The 14,693-nt window shown below is 41.9% G+C and overlaps 1 protein-coding gene across 5 annotated transcripts in view; it reads right to left on the minus strand.

Annotated features, from left to right (window-relative positions):
- TIAM1 (TIAM Rac1 associated GEF 1) overlaps positions 1 to 14,693 on the minus strand; it is a 206,297-nt gene that overhangs the window by 134,290 nt on the left and 57,314 nt on the right. For all 5 annotated transcript variants that reach the window (XM_060150825.1, XM_060150823.1, XM_060150824.1 and 2 more), the window contains exons 2-3: positions 12,344 to 12,521; positions 1,857 to 2,833 (exon numbers count right to left, since the gene is read on the minus strand). In XM_060150825.1, the coding sequence (XP_060006808.1) occupies positions 1,857 to 2,822 (966 nt within the window). In that variant the 5' untranslated portion in view covers positions 2,823 to 2,833; positions 12,344 to 12,521. The remainder of the gene's footprint in view (positions 1 to 1,856; positions 2,834 to 12,343; positions 12,522 to 14,693) is intronic.

Raw genomic sequence — 14,693 nt, forward strand, 5'->3', positions numbered from 1 at the left:
ACATACAGTGGAATATTATTCAGCCTTAAAAAGGAAGGCGCTTCTGACACATGGTACAACGTGTGAACCTTGAGGATATCAACCTAAATGAAATAAGCCTGTCACAAAAAGACAAATACTACATGATTCCACTCTTACACGGTCTCTAGAGCCAAATTCACTGAGACAGAAAGTAGAACGGTGGTTGCCAGGGGCTGGGGAAAGGGGGAAACAGAGAACTTTTGTTTAATGGGGACAGAATTTCAGTTCTACGAGATGAAAAGAGTTCTGAAGATGAAGGGTACACAACAGTGTGAATGTACTCAATACCCCTCAACCATACACTTAAAAATGCCAAGATGGTAAATGTCATGTGTACTTTTACCACAGTTTAAAATATCTTTTAAAAAAGAAGAGGAAAAGGTCAAACACAGACTCCTTTAACCTATATCAACCCAGAGGAATATATAGTAAATTTCAATTATTCTAATATAGAAATCTACAGTGGTACAAAAAAAAAAAAAAGAAAAAACTGTATCCCCAGACGACTTGTATACGGGGATTTAAAATTCCAAAATAAAATTAGAGACCTGAGATTTTGAATACTTAAAAACAAAACAAAACAAGAAAACTTGCTCTTGGGCAGGAACACAGACAATCTAGTGCCAATTTCCTTTGCCCTCCTCCCCAGGTTCCCCACCATCCCATCTGCCCATTATATTTAGACACCCTTCCCAAGAGAATTGAGCCTCAAAATAACCCTCGAATAACTTTGACTTGCACTGAAGCAAGACCAGAAGGTGAACACCATGCACTGCTGGCCAGGTCAGAGCACACCTGCCGTTTTCCAGCTGACCTCAGTGGTATTCGCTGGTCACCCTGGTGGCCAATACACCTTTCAAGGCAAATGGGCCCAATCTGGATTCCGGATCTGAAGCACCACCTTGCAAACTACCAACCCATCCTCAACACAAGCCAGGACTCCCAGAACTCCACTACAGGGAACTGCAGGACCAGAAAAGGACGGAGGCATGCAGGATTACTTGACACGTTATTATCTCCACATTAATTACCATTACTAATGAAGGTAACGGGTCTTCCTTTCATAAGTAAGATACGTTTTAAATCTTTGAAAAATGTTTTCACACCCACTCTTTCATGCCCTGGACCCCGAAGCAGGTGAGTCAAGCATCTTTACCCCACTGTTCAGAAGAGCAACTAGAAGTCAGGGTTTGTCCAAGGTCAAAAACTAGCTGGCTGCAGCGTAGAACTGGAACCCACCCATGTTATTCCTTCCGCAACACCTCCCTCCAGAGAGAGGGCTGGCCAGCCTTGCAAGGAACAGGAAATTGAAATGGCTCCTGGTAAGGCAGTCAGCCTGCCAACCTCTGAGAGAAGCTGACAAATGACCAGAGCCCGCCCTGAATCAAAAACACCTCCTCCAACGAGCGGCCGACTAACCTCTTCCCACCTGCGGCGCTGAAGAAATAAGTTCCCAGAGTCTACACCCCACCATCCCCATCTGTCCACGGATAGAACCACGTTAGGAAGGAAGCTCAGAAGGAGTGAGATGCCGTTGAAGAGCTGAGCTGGAGAGGCAGCTTCCCAATGTGAACTTATCAGCTTTATTCCCACTCTCATCACATCCCCGACACACATCTACGCTTACTCCTTAATCCCCACCCCTTCACCACGGAACTGCAAGAGGGGCGAAGCAGAAGAGCGCTGCATCTCCAGAGAAACGGCATCGGCTGCAGCACCCACCAGGCAAACGTGGTAAAACCCGGCTAAAAGATGGGAATCGTGTAAGAGCAAACTCATGCACTTAAAGTCATGCATCATCTCCAAAATATTGAAACAGATTCCAGTCACTTTACCTGAGTTGTTTTTGCTCTTCTGCCTTGCATGCTGTTGTTATGGCTCATTTGTGGGTTGGTGGCACCTTCAGAAAGACAGTGAGATTTCCTACAGGGAAGTGTGTTATAATTACTGTACGGAAGAGCCTCTTCGGCAGCAGCTGGTGGCATCTTATGGTTCCCAAGATCAGGAATATCAGACACCAAATTCCGACAGTAGCCTGCAAATTTGCCCCTCCGCCCCCCGTCTGCCGTCACCCCGGAGGTTTTCTGGGGAGCATACAAATCCCCCAGTGAATTGGCACGTTGACAGGTACTGAGCTGCCGCGGACTCGCTGGGGCTTCCATCCCCCGAGTCTCCTCGCAATCTTTCTCTTCGGCAGAACCCAAGATCTCTTCGTTGCTTGTTAAATGTTCTTGGCTCAGATCAGAGAGTGAGAATTCCAGGCTGTCCTCCCGCCAGATGTCTGCAGATTTGGAGCGTTTCTTCTTAAAGCTCGCCGTCTCCGTGAAAGTGGGCCCATCGGATGTATAGGGATGCTGCCTCCTGCCTCCCTCCGCCAAGTACGTAGCGTCATCCCCGTAAAGCCGGCTCTCCTCCGAGTCTGGCATGCTCTGCACAGAGGCTGCTGCGAGGACAATGCTGCTGCCTACACTGGGACTGACAGAAGAATCCGTGTAAGACACGGGTCTCAAGCCCATATCCACTCGGTCCACCCAAATGGGGCTCCCGAAGTCCTCCAGGGTGCCTTCTTGGGAGAAGGGCTCCAAGCCATTTTCAGCCAGGGACTGGGGGATACTGGGAGTGCTGCTGGATCGGGTGGTCACTTCGGAGGTCCTGTGGATCACCTTCCCCGAGGAGGCGTGCCTGGTCCGCCGCACCTTGTGCGACAGGCGCAGGGAGCGCGACGTGTGTTTGCGCCCCAGGCTCGCATGCTTTTCTCCATAAAACTCATGCACTACATTTTGACTTTCTGCGTTTCCCATGGCTTTATGGTCTGTAGCAAAGAAAAAAAAAAAAGAGGGGATCATTGAGTCATCCAATGGGTATAGGCAGTTAACAGGAAGAGTTCAGCACACAGGGACGGCAGCCAGCTTGGCAGATAACAGCGCACCTATGTGCACCTGGCAGGTACTTGGACTTTTACGTGGTAGCAGGTGAGAACTAACATCATGTACTGAGATTGCTCCTGCGGAGATATGAAATAAGAACATAAATAAGATCATTAGAGAATTGCACTTGTCTCTGCCCGGAGGGTAGCTGCCCACCCGGCACAGCACAGGGCTGCTTTCATTGAGCTGGCAACCGTTGTCTTCTTCTACTTAAACTCTACAGGTGTATATTTAAAGCTCCATGCCTATCCATAAACTAAAAACTCTGAAAAGTACAAACCAAGGTGTCTGCCAAATGAGTAACTTTCTGTTTGAAATTACACATTTCAAAAAACCAAGCAAAACTCAGAGGTGCATTGCGTAACCTCCCTCTCTCCCAATGGTTTTGTTTCATTCTGACTCCATCTACACTTCAAAATCAATCAAAAATGGAAAAGCTCAAGATGTAAGTCCAATCAACTCTTCCTAATAAATCGAACTCAAGAAGGAAAAGGGTTTTTACCTTAATTCCACAGCATTCTGAAAACCCTGATTGGGAGGTTCGGGTAGGGGCTGTGAAGTGGAGAGGGAGAGGGAGATGGGCAAAATGAAATAGGAACCCCACTCTCTGCTTAGCAGCTAAACTAATGGGTTTATTTCTGGGAGCAAATCCAACCTGAGAACATTAATCTGGTACAGAGTGCCCTGCAAACAGAAATTCACATGATGAAATCACTAAATATCATTCAGCCTTTTGGGGCTACCCAGGTTAATTCAACTCCTTCCTTAACATTTTTCCAGTCTCTCTCATTGGTCTGAGGACTGTTACCCAGAGTGGAAAATAGAAAAATCCTCAAAGTTCAACATGTGTGACTCTCTTTAGCCTTATTCTCCTTGCTCAGCAATGAGGTTTCTCTAGACTAGTTAAGTGGTACACACTTAAGATACACACATGAAAATGGCCAGAAAGGAAAGAAGAAAAATAGAGTAGCTGGGCACATCCCTGAGCTGATTCTTCCAATCATCTACATAGTCGTTCATTCAGAAAATATATACTGAGCACCTACCACATTCTAGAAGCCAGAGATACAGCAGACAACAAAAGACACACATTCCCCACGCTCATAAAACTTACATTCTAGCCAGGGAAGGGATACAATAAACAAAAAAATGAAAGGTACCAGAGGAAAACAGGAACAAATTTATTGTAACCATTACAGTTTGAAACACCCTGAAACATAATATACATTCACATTGATCCAGAACCACTCTATAATCCCACTGTTCAGTCTCAAAGGTGGCTTAAACTCCTATAAGCACATCTTCACTGAAATGAAATTTGTGGCAACAGGAAGGGAAAAACCTCCTCCATTGAATCTTCCAATGAGTTCAGAGGTAATTCATACAGACACCAGATGTGAAGCTATTCCCATACTGGACTATTCCCTACCAGGTCACACGTCGTATGATTCTGAGAGCGAAGTTTCCAAGAAAGAGAATCTTCCTTTTACTAGTAGCAAGATACTTCAAAGCAATAAGTTCACACCTCCCTGGCTGACGTCTTTAAGAAGCCAAGAAAAAACACAGAAACTCAACTTGGTGTAGGGAAAATGAAAAGATGCACTGTCCATGCATAACCTGTGTTATCTACATTCCTAAGAATATCATGTACTACATTTTTGCAAGTAAAATAAATAAGCATCTAAAGTAATGCTAAAGGCCATGACCAATTTCTCAGGGTTCTTGATTTTTGTTTTTAAGCGTACATTAAGATACCTGGATGTGTCTATGTATCTATATGTTTTGCCAATAAGTAATTAAAAGCTTAGAACAGGCGTTAGCCACAGTCCCATTTTAAGAATCACACAGATTTAAAGTTAAAAGAAGGAAAGAATGATGGTGACAGAAACTGAGGTACAGAAAGGCAAAACTGTCACCTCTAATGTGCTAGGAGGTACCCTCCTCTACTGTACACATCAAAAGTTTGCAAATATAAATTCACAGGCATATTCTCAACAACAAATTTCTGGTTAGGCTTGTTTCTGCCAACAGAAAACTAATCAACTTAAAAGCCTCAGGAGAGGTTTCCTAAAGGAAATGGCCCCAACCTTCAAGAATTACAGCACTCCCTGCATTACTCTGACGGGTCTGTTATATTAATAGCATTTTTAGTAGCAAGATTCTTTTCAGCCAGCCAAGGTAGGAAAGAAGCCATTTTTATCTTTAGAACTAGAGTTTAGAGATGAATGCCAAATCTCTTAAATCCTACCGAGAAGAAATTCTCAGGGGATGATCTAAGCAGAGTCAGCAGGAAGTCTGAAGCAACTCAACTTAGCAGAAAAATGTTTCTAGGGACTGCTGAAACACCCCTTCATTTAAAAGCTTTTCCTGAAAGGTCAGTGAGAACCACGAAGGCCCACGTGGGGGACCCTGAAATAACATAAGCATGAAAAATTAAAATTGCTTACTGCATACAACAAACACAATCTCCTCTTTCAGGGACAACCCCCATCCCACGGGCAACCCCCAGAACATGGGTGAATTGAAAATCCTAACCCTTTTCACACACAAATGTAAAATGCCAGCTACTTTCAGCATCTTCATTTCTTCCTGCTCTCTCCTACTTAACCCTTATCATTTATTTTTATTACATACAAAAAACTTGGTTTATATTTTACAGTTGCACAGGCTTTGTTTGTTCCTGTGAGTCTGGAAGCAACTCTGGGCAGAAAGCGGCTTTCACTTTTTCTGTAGCCTCTACAGAGACTACAAGTGTTCTATGTGTGATGAGTCAATAAATGTTCATGCATTTTAGCAACAAAAGCAAAAAGTAGTGATCAGCACTTTACCAACATAATCATCACACAGTCACTAGGTAAGAGGGGAAAGATTAAGGGGGAGGAGAACAGGTTGAAATGCAAAAACTGGGCTAGAAACAGAAAAGCAGAGCGTCAGAATGAAGGTGCTCGACTGCAAGCTGGAAAATGTTACCATTTTTTAACTCATTACACTCGTTACTGATTTCCTTATGTAGAATGTTAGTGGCCCCAAATAGATTGCACTTTCTGGGGGTAGTTAGTGGGAGGGATATTAAGCAGGAAGTAGTGCGCAAGACTGTAACATAGGAACAGTTCTCCGAATTCAAACCTCAAGTCTTACGCTTTCTTTCCAATGGTCTAAGATCTGGCTTCTTGGCCTGCCCCAGGGCCTTTGCTCATGCTCCATCCTCTGCCTGCAACCCTCCAGTTTTCACGAATCTACATCTGGCTCACTCTTTCCAGTTTGTTCTGATCTTGACTCAAATATCACCTTCTCAGAAAGGCCTTTCCTGGCGTCCCTATCAAAAGGACAACCCTCAGAACTCAACATTTCTTATCCCTGTTCTTTGATTTTTTCCCCCTCCTTAGCATTTATCATAATTGTAACAAAAAATGTGTTTCACTTACTTACCTTTTTTTTTTTTTGGAGTATATTTGCTTTACAATGTTGTGTTAGTTTCTGCTGTACAACAAAGTGAATCAGCTGTATGTTATATATATATCCCCTCTTGAGTCTCCGTCCCACCCACCCCCATCCCACCCCTCCAGGTCATCAAAGAGCACCAAGCTGAGCTCCCTGTGCTATACAGCAGCTTCCCACTAGCTATCTATTTTACACATGGTAGTGTATATATGTCAATGCTACTCTCTCAGTTTGTCAAACCCTCCCCTTCCCCCTCTGTGTCCACAAGTCCATTCTCTTCATCTGCGTGTGGTACATATATACAATGGAACATTACTCAGCCATAAAAAGGAATGAAATTGGGTGACTTGCAGTGATGTGGATGAACCTAGAGTCTGCCATACAGAGTGACGTAAGCCAGAAAGAGAAAAACAAATATCATATATTAACACATATATATAGAATCTAGAAAAATGATACTGATGAACCTATTTGCAGGGCAGGAAAAGAGATACTTATCTTTTTTATTCTCTATCCTTCCCCACTAGAAACTAAGCCTCAGGGGTAGGACTGAAAGTTTGCTTGTCTTGTTTATTGCTGCATCTGCAGTGCCTAGAACACTGCCTGAAAGACAGTAGGTGCTCAGTGGAAAAATACTGCATGAATGAATGAATGAATGAATGACAAAATAAACTTTAATCTAGAATGTAAAAATTCAAACTCATGCAACTACAACAGAAAACAGATGAGAATGTTAGCACAATGTGAACTAGAGAAAACACACACTGGCCTTAAATATGCCAGCTCTTCTATATCAGAGTGCCTAGATAACACACCGGTTTCCAGTCTGTGTGCTGTTCTCTGGGTCCCTTCCACCCGCAGACCGGTGCAGGTCCCTCACTCCAGGCCACTGGGTTTGGGATCACCTTGATCCATGAACTGAGTTGAGGGCTTCAGCTTGCCCTGCTTCACTGTACTCCCCAAACTTCAATTACCTGGGCAGCAAATTTAGGCCTTGCTCCTGTCTCATTTCACTTAATTCCCACATTCTTCCTCTTTATGGAGCTATTCCCTCAGAAGTTTAGGAAAGGGGTTTGGAATTGAGAGGATACATCTCCTCGTTGTCAGGGTAGACAGTGCAGAACTGCTCAGCCTGAGATGATCCAGAGAAAATGGGGGCAAAGGAGACATAGTGACATGATGGGAAGGGGTCATCTGAAAGTAGATGATATCAGAAAATCAAGAGATTCTCAGGGCCAGAGACCAAGGACACTAGAGGGAGTGTGACTTTCCCATTCTTCTCAACACCATGATCTTTCTCTTTAAGTGAGGAGTTAAATTTTTCAAGTAATCATAGAAACTTCCTTTAAATCCCATCAAATTAAATACTACTATATAGCCGATTATATTAGTTGTGTACCTAGACTAACTTTGTTGGACTTACAAACAAACTGGACTTATGAATGCACTCTCAGAATGGAACTCGTTCGTATGTAAGGGGCTTACTGTACTCATTGAAATAGTTAAAAGGTATCTTAAGGAACTTTATCAGTAAGTACAGGCAGCACTATATACAATAGCCAAGACACAGAAGCAGCCTAAATGTCCATTCACAGGTGAATGGATAAAGAAGATGTATCTTTATCTATCTATCTATCTATACACACAAACACACATACACAATATGGAATATTACTCAGCCATAAAAAAGAATGAAATAATGCCACTTGCAGCAACATGAATGGACCTAGAGATTATCATACTAAGTGAAGTAAATCAGACAGAGAAAGACAAATATCATAGGATATCACTAAGGAATCTGAAAAAAAAAGACACAAATGAACTTATTTACAAAATAGAAATAGACCCACGGACACAGAAAACAAACTTATAGTTACCAAAAGGGAAAGGGGGGAGGGATAAATTACGAGTTTGGGATTAACATATATATGCTACTATATATAAAATAGGTAACCAACAAGGACCAACTGTAAAGCACAAGGAACTATACTCAGTATTTTGTAATAACCTGTAACAGAAAAGAATGTGAAAAAGAATAGATATATATATGTATGTATAACTGAATCACTGTGCTGTACACCTAAAACTAACACAACATTGTAAATCAACTATACTTCAATTTTAAAAAAAGGAAAAAAAAAGGTACAGTCATTAGAATGGTTTATACATACATCTGGTAGGTGGTCCTTTCTCAGGGACAGCTTTTATAAATTTATTAGCCTACTAAGCCTTATGTGATAAAATAATATAGAACTATTCACACACACTGGAAAAAATGTCACATTCCTGGCTTTGGTAGTTTACTGCAATTATGTACGATGCAACCATTAGGGGAAACTAGGTTAAGGGTATACTTATTGTGTACGATTTCTATAATTATTTCAAAATAAAAAGTTACAGCCTTAACTAACTGGAATATTCTGGTTAAATGAAATTTTTGTTTAAAAGTGGGGATTCTTCAACATGAAATGTTTTTGAATCCTCTTTTTCAACAAGTTAGGCAATAAAAAATAAGCATGTATTGAGCATTATCTAGTATAATATTATCAAGAAATACAAAGTAAACACAAAACAATGGTCTATAGTGAGACTAAATAGAGAAGTAGAGTTGATTAACTAGGGATTGGGCTTCTGTCTCTAACACAGTATGAACAAAACTGAAATGCTAATGTTGGTACCAGCTAAGATGAAGTTAAGACACCACAGCTGATCTTTCTCCCAATGATAAATACTAAAAACTCTGGACCAAAGGAAAAACCAACTACCCGAGGAATTCCAAAGAGTAAGCAAAAGCAGATGGATTGGGGGTGGGAGTCAAAACCTGAAGAAGCCACTCTAAGAAGAGTGAGTTTCCCATTTTTGTTTTTATTACTTTACTCTTCCAGCCTTGCATGGAGGGTGAGCACACAGTCCAGCTGTGGCACAGGCAGCAAAAACTCCTGAGACATACCCTGTCATTCTAGCCAAAGAAACTAAGAATAATGATCCCTGCAAGTCAAAGAGTGAGAGGGATCTCAGAGAAAAAAAGAGCTGGAGGAAACAAATCATCTAATGCTATGTACATCTACACAAGTCCCAGGCTCACCCCTCAAGTGCACATACCTGGGACTGACCCAAAGCAAGACAGCAAAGGCTTTGAGAACTGAATTATGATATAAACCACAGCCCACCTCCCAGTCTAGCTCCCAAGTGGCACCTGTGTGGAATAAACCTACAGCCTCAGAGCAAAGCCTTTGAAAACTGAACTGACATGAGAGCCACCACCCACAGGAGGTCAGACAGAACTTGCCATCTGAACCTAGCTAGGTTGATTACCCGCTAAAAAAGCAAAAAAGAAAATTCAACGTTCTCTAGATGATTTTCACAGGACCTAGATTCTCCCAACATAATACTCAAAATGTCCACAATGCATTCCAAAGAACCAAGAAAATCTAACCAGTTCTCAGGGGAAAGGACAGTCAATAGATGCCAACCCCAAGGTGACCCAGAGGTTGGAATTATCAAACTTTTAAAGCAACTTGTATAACTGTGTTCTCTGAGTAAAGGTAAACACTCTTGAAATAAATGAAAAATTTAATTGCTTGCAACATCTATGCAAGATCACCGTGAACATCAATTATTATACATGAGTGGAGAAGTACAACACAAATTAAAAAGAAAGGAAAAACCTGTATGATCCAAGCTATAACATAAGCTGAATTTTTCAATCATGCCAATGTGAGGTTTTCTTAGTACTGCATGAGAAAACATTCCCGTTAATAGAAAGCCACCCATGGTCAAAGTCTCTGGGCAGAGAGAACAAAGAAAAATACTCTACTAGTTTTAGTCAGAGGGAAAAAAGGGAGAGAAAGAAGAAGACACAAGGGAAACGAGAAATAACCTCATCACCTTGAGATCTAAGGAGGTTATAATAATATTTTTATGGTTTAGGATGTCTAATTCCCTAGATGAGACCAGAAGTTCAAGCAGTACTCCAAACAGATGACAGAATGCCCCACCCTTTAGCTGAAGAACAGGAATGTTCCACATGATCAAAGCCCAGCCTTGTGGGTCAGCCTGCCAGGGCTTGCCCTGTTCAGGAGTAGATCATCAAAAAGATAATTCTACTATTAGGGTCAAACATCTCTGGAGCAAAACTCTTCTTATTCTCAGCAAGTCAAAACTTACATTTGAGATGCACATCCAAGATATTGGCTTTGAGGAGATTAAAAATTTAAGAATGTTAACAATATTTTACTTTCTCTCTCTCCCTCTCCCCGCCACCACACACACAGGAAGACGGAGGGAAAGGGAGAGGAAAAAAGAGAAAGACAGAGAGAGAGAGAGAGAGAGAGAGAGAGAGAGAGAGAGAGAGAGAAGGAATATACAGACGTATAAAATATTTTTAAGTTACTATCCTCGATAGAGTGATTATGGGCAATTTTAATTGTCAAAATTATACTTTGTTTATTGTATTTTCCAAAGTTACACTAAACCTGCAATTCATTTTAAGGAAAGAAAAAAAATAAATAAATGCTTTAAGTTCCTAGGTTTCTTGGATAATTGAAGAGAGTAAGGATGGGGGTACCACACTGACAGCTACAATTAAACAGCACCAAACCCAAACTTAAAACAGATGGCTCCAGAAAATTACCTAAGATAAAGAAAATACTATGGAGCTGGAATTTAATCACTCTTTCTCTATGTTCCAATGGCACTTTGCTCGACCTCCTCACATCGTGTCTGTGGCATGGTTATTTGTACACTGACACACTTGTCTGGCTTTGTATGTAGACCCCTCACATTTTATTATAATCTCCCGGTGGCAGGGACCATGCCTTACTTGTCATTACACTGGCCATTTAAATAAATTAAAGTTTCCGTACAGCTCTTCTCAATGGAAATGCTCATCACTCAGATTGCCTATAATAAGGGTATTCCAAAAATATAAAATATTAGAGCCCATCAGTGGGCGCAAGATGACCCAACTTATATTCAAGTCAAAAGTTAACTATTAAAAAAAAAAAAAAAAAGTTAACTATTAAAGCAAGGTTTCTCTTGCTGATAAGGGCATTGTGAAATCCAAGCATAAGGCATCTAATGATGTATATAAATTATGATTATTATTAATAAAATTTCTGACCCCTCCCGAGGTATTTAAAAACTTATTAAAATAAACGTAATGATTACCCTTCTATGACTTGAAAACAGACCTCCAAAACTGCAAAAGAAAGGATGAAATGTATTTATTTCAAAGTTAAATTTGAAGCAAAAATCACAGGACAACAGATTGCAAATTTAAAATTAGATTCTAGTGGGAGGGCTTGGTTTCAAGCCTGTTTTTTTCCTACTGGAGGCTGAGCCTGAAGACAGGATAGGGGGGTTGGGGGAAAAGAGCTAAGATTAAACTGAGACAAAGTTCTGAAAGTTTTTGCTAAATCTTTACAAACCCAAGAAAAGCGTTTTGCCAAGTCACACACAAATACCCCTAACACAGGAGACTAAACAGGAAAGTTTTGCAACAAATAAAAGATGATCTTTGATTTAGAAAGATTATTATTTTGACTGTATTTATTTTGCTTTTTAAAAGATTATCCAAACTAGAAACAAACTATATCATTGTTTTGAAGTAGGATTTTGAAGCTGGGATTGCCTTTTTCAAACACAATCCCATCTAAAGATAGCAAAGCTCAGGAATAAATGTAGAAGACCCTGAGGGCAATTCACAGGGGGAAAAAGACAGGTACCTGCTTTTGCTTTTTTCTTTTTTTTTTAGTTTTAATGCTAATACTTTTGACTTGTTAGATGGGTGTAACCTTAATCCAAAAAAAGTGACCCCAAATTCTTTCTTCCACAAGCTACATACAACACAGCAATGGCAATTCTGCTAAAATGTATCTGTCTCACCACCTCTGAGGCATCACCATTCATTCGTGGGGATATACACAGGCTCAGATACACATACACAAACTTACCTTACAAGGCAACAGTGGTTCCCAGCCCAACTTGCCCCAAGAGCACTGTGGCATTTAGATATTGAGATTGGAAATGATGTCAGGATGAACAATGACTGGGGCTGGGAAACGTATCAGCACTGGCCCCTCGGGGTGGCCATCACAGTCTCATCTGAGTCTATGAGAATGTCCCCAAAACCTGGAGAGGACAGAAAAAGAGAAAGCAAATGGTTAACCAGAACACAGGAGATAGGAATTTTCCATCGAGCCCATTTACGTCAAGTCTCCAACATCCATTTTGTGTGAAATACCACACAAATACCAAATTGAACAATGCCACATTTAGCTACAGGTATAAAATAACAGACATAATCAGATAAATCAATAAACACAAGCATATTTACAGTCACGGTAATAAAGAGCCTGACAAACTCAGTTATTTTATCATTTTCACCTAACTCTAAAGATGAAGGTATCGCATAACAGAAACAGGTTACTGGGAAATGGTGTCCATGGTTCCCTCTTAATGTTTAAAAAGTCACAACAGAGATGAATGAAAGGAAACAAGGGCATCTCAGTTACTCTCAAAGTAGAGCTATATTTACCAGAGAAGTTGAAGAAAATGCTAAAAGACAGTTAAATAAAAGACCAAATTCAGTACATAGACCTTCTCATCATATACATATTTTCAAAATAAGTTCCACAAACAAGCAGTATTAATGGTCTTCTTTTTCTAAAGCCTGCCTTCTGAGGTGAGACTGCAGATACTAAAGACAGGAGAAAGCCCCGAGGGCTTCCTTGGGGTGGCTGCCCTCATTCCTCTCCTACGGACCATTCCTCTGTGGGGCTGCCCACAGATGGCACCTATTGCTGGTGGCTTCATCAAGGTGGGAACCCGAGGACTTTCCTGGTGACGCAGAGGTTAAGAATCCGACTGCTGGGCTTCCCTGGTGGCGCAGTGGTTGAGAGTCCACCTGCCGATGCAGGGGACGCAGGTTCGTGCCCCGGTCCCGGAAGATCGCACATGCCGCGGAGCGGCTGGGCCCGTGAGCCATGGCCGCTGAGCCTGCGCGTCCGGAGCCTGTGCTCCGCAACGGGAGGGGCCACAACAGTGAGAGGCCTAAGTACCGCAAAAAAAAAAAAAGAATCCGCCTGCCAATGCGGGGGACACGGGTTCGAGCCCTGGTCCGGGAACATCCCACATGCCGCGGAGCAACTAATAAGCCTGTGCGCCACAATTACTGAGGCTGCACTCTAGAGCCCGCGAGCCACAACTACTGAACCCACGTGCCACAACTACTGAAGCCCGCGCGCCTAGAGCCCATGCTCCGCAACAAGAGAAGCCACCGCAATGAGAAGCCCGTGCACTGCAACAAAGAGCAGTCCCCGCTCGCCACAACTAGAGAGAGCCCACGGTCAGCAAGGAAGACCCAACGCAGCTAAAAATAAATAAAGAAATAAAGGTGGGAACCCAAGATGACAAACAGCTTGCACAGGACCACGGAGAAAACTGCCTCCTGGTGTAGAAGGCTGCCACACCAAGACAGTAAATAAATAAATATATACATCCATAGAGAACAGCACAATAAGTGAAGTTACAGTTCTATCTTGGAAAACGTGCTATTTCGCCGTAAACTTGGTGACTCACGCTTGCCAGGAGAGGAGCAGAGCTCTCAGCAATACCCCATTATTACCCTACAATACATGTCCTTCCCATAATTCTCCCACTGCTGTCCTGTTCCCTCTCTTTCCCAGGCATCCTCCTTAAGCTGATCTCTGCAAAGTTTTAAATTTTCAAAGCGGTTCCTGAATTGCTTAGGAACTGGCAGAAATTAATAAGCAACAGCCCATTTATATTGAAATGGACTCATTACAGTACCAGCTGCCAATAATTTGCAAGGCTGGTTTCTTGCTGGCAAACCGGGCCTTGCAGGCGGCTGTCCTCCACCTGCACAACGGAGGCTGACAATGCATTTTTTTATACTTAAAAAAAAAAAAAAGTCCATATTCTACTACCAGAATTAAAATGTTTCTCTGTTATATTCTTCTAACCCCTGAGCAGAAAAACTACATGGGGAAGAAAGTGAAAGTTACCAGGCATGGTTTATAAAACATGCAGGAAAACAAAACTTTATTTGCTATGATTTTTTTTTTCTGATTTTGGTGAGAAAAAAATTTTTACCTGTGAGCCTGGCTGTGGAACTGACCCCTGATACAGATGGATGAAGAGACACATAGTTGTTCTTTGCAATCAGCAACTATGCTAAGGTTGCAGTGTGTCCTCAAGCACTCAGTATGTATCGAGCACTCACAGTGGGTTAAGTCCTCCATGGCCTTGTGAAGGTATATACCGCGGCAACCCGAGAGCCAC

Source organism: Lagenorhynchus albirostris, chromosome 5, assembly GCF_949774975.1.
Source record: "Lagenorhynchus albirostris chromosome 5, mLagAlb1.1, whole genome shotgun sequence".
Lineage (NCBI taxonomy): Eukaryota > Metazoa > Chordata > Mammalia > Artiodactyla > Delphinidae > Lagenorhynchus > Lagenorhynchus albirostris.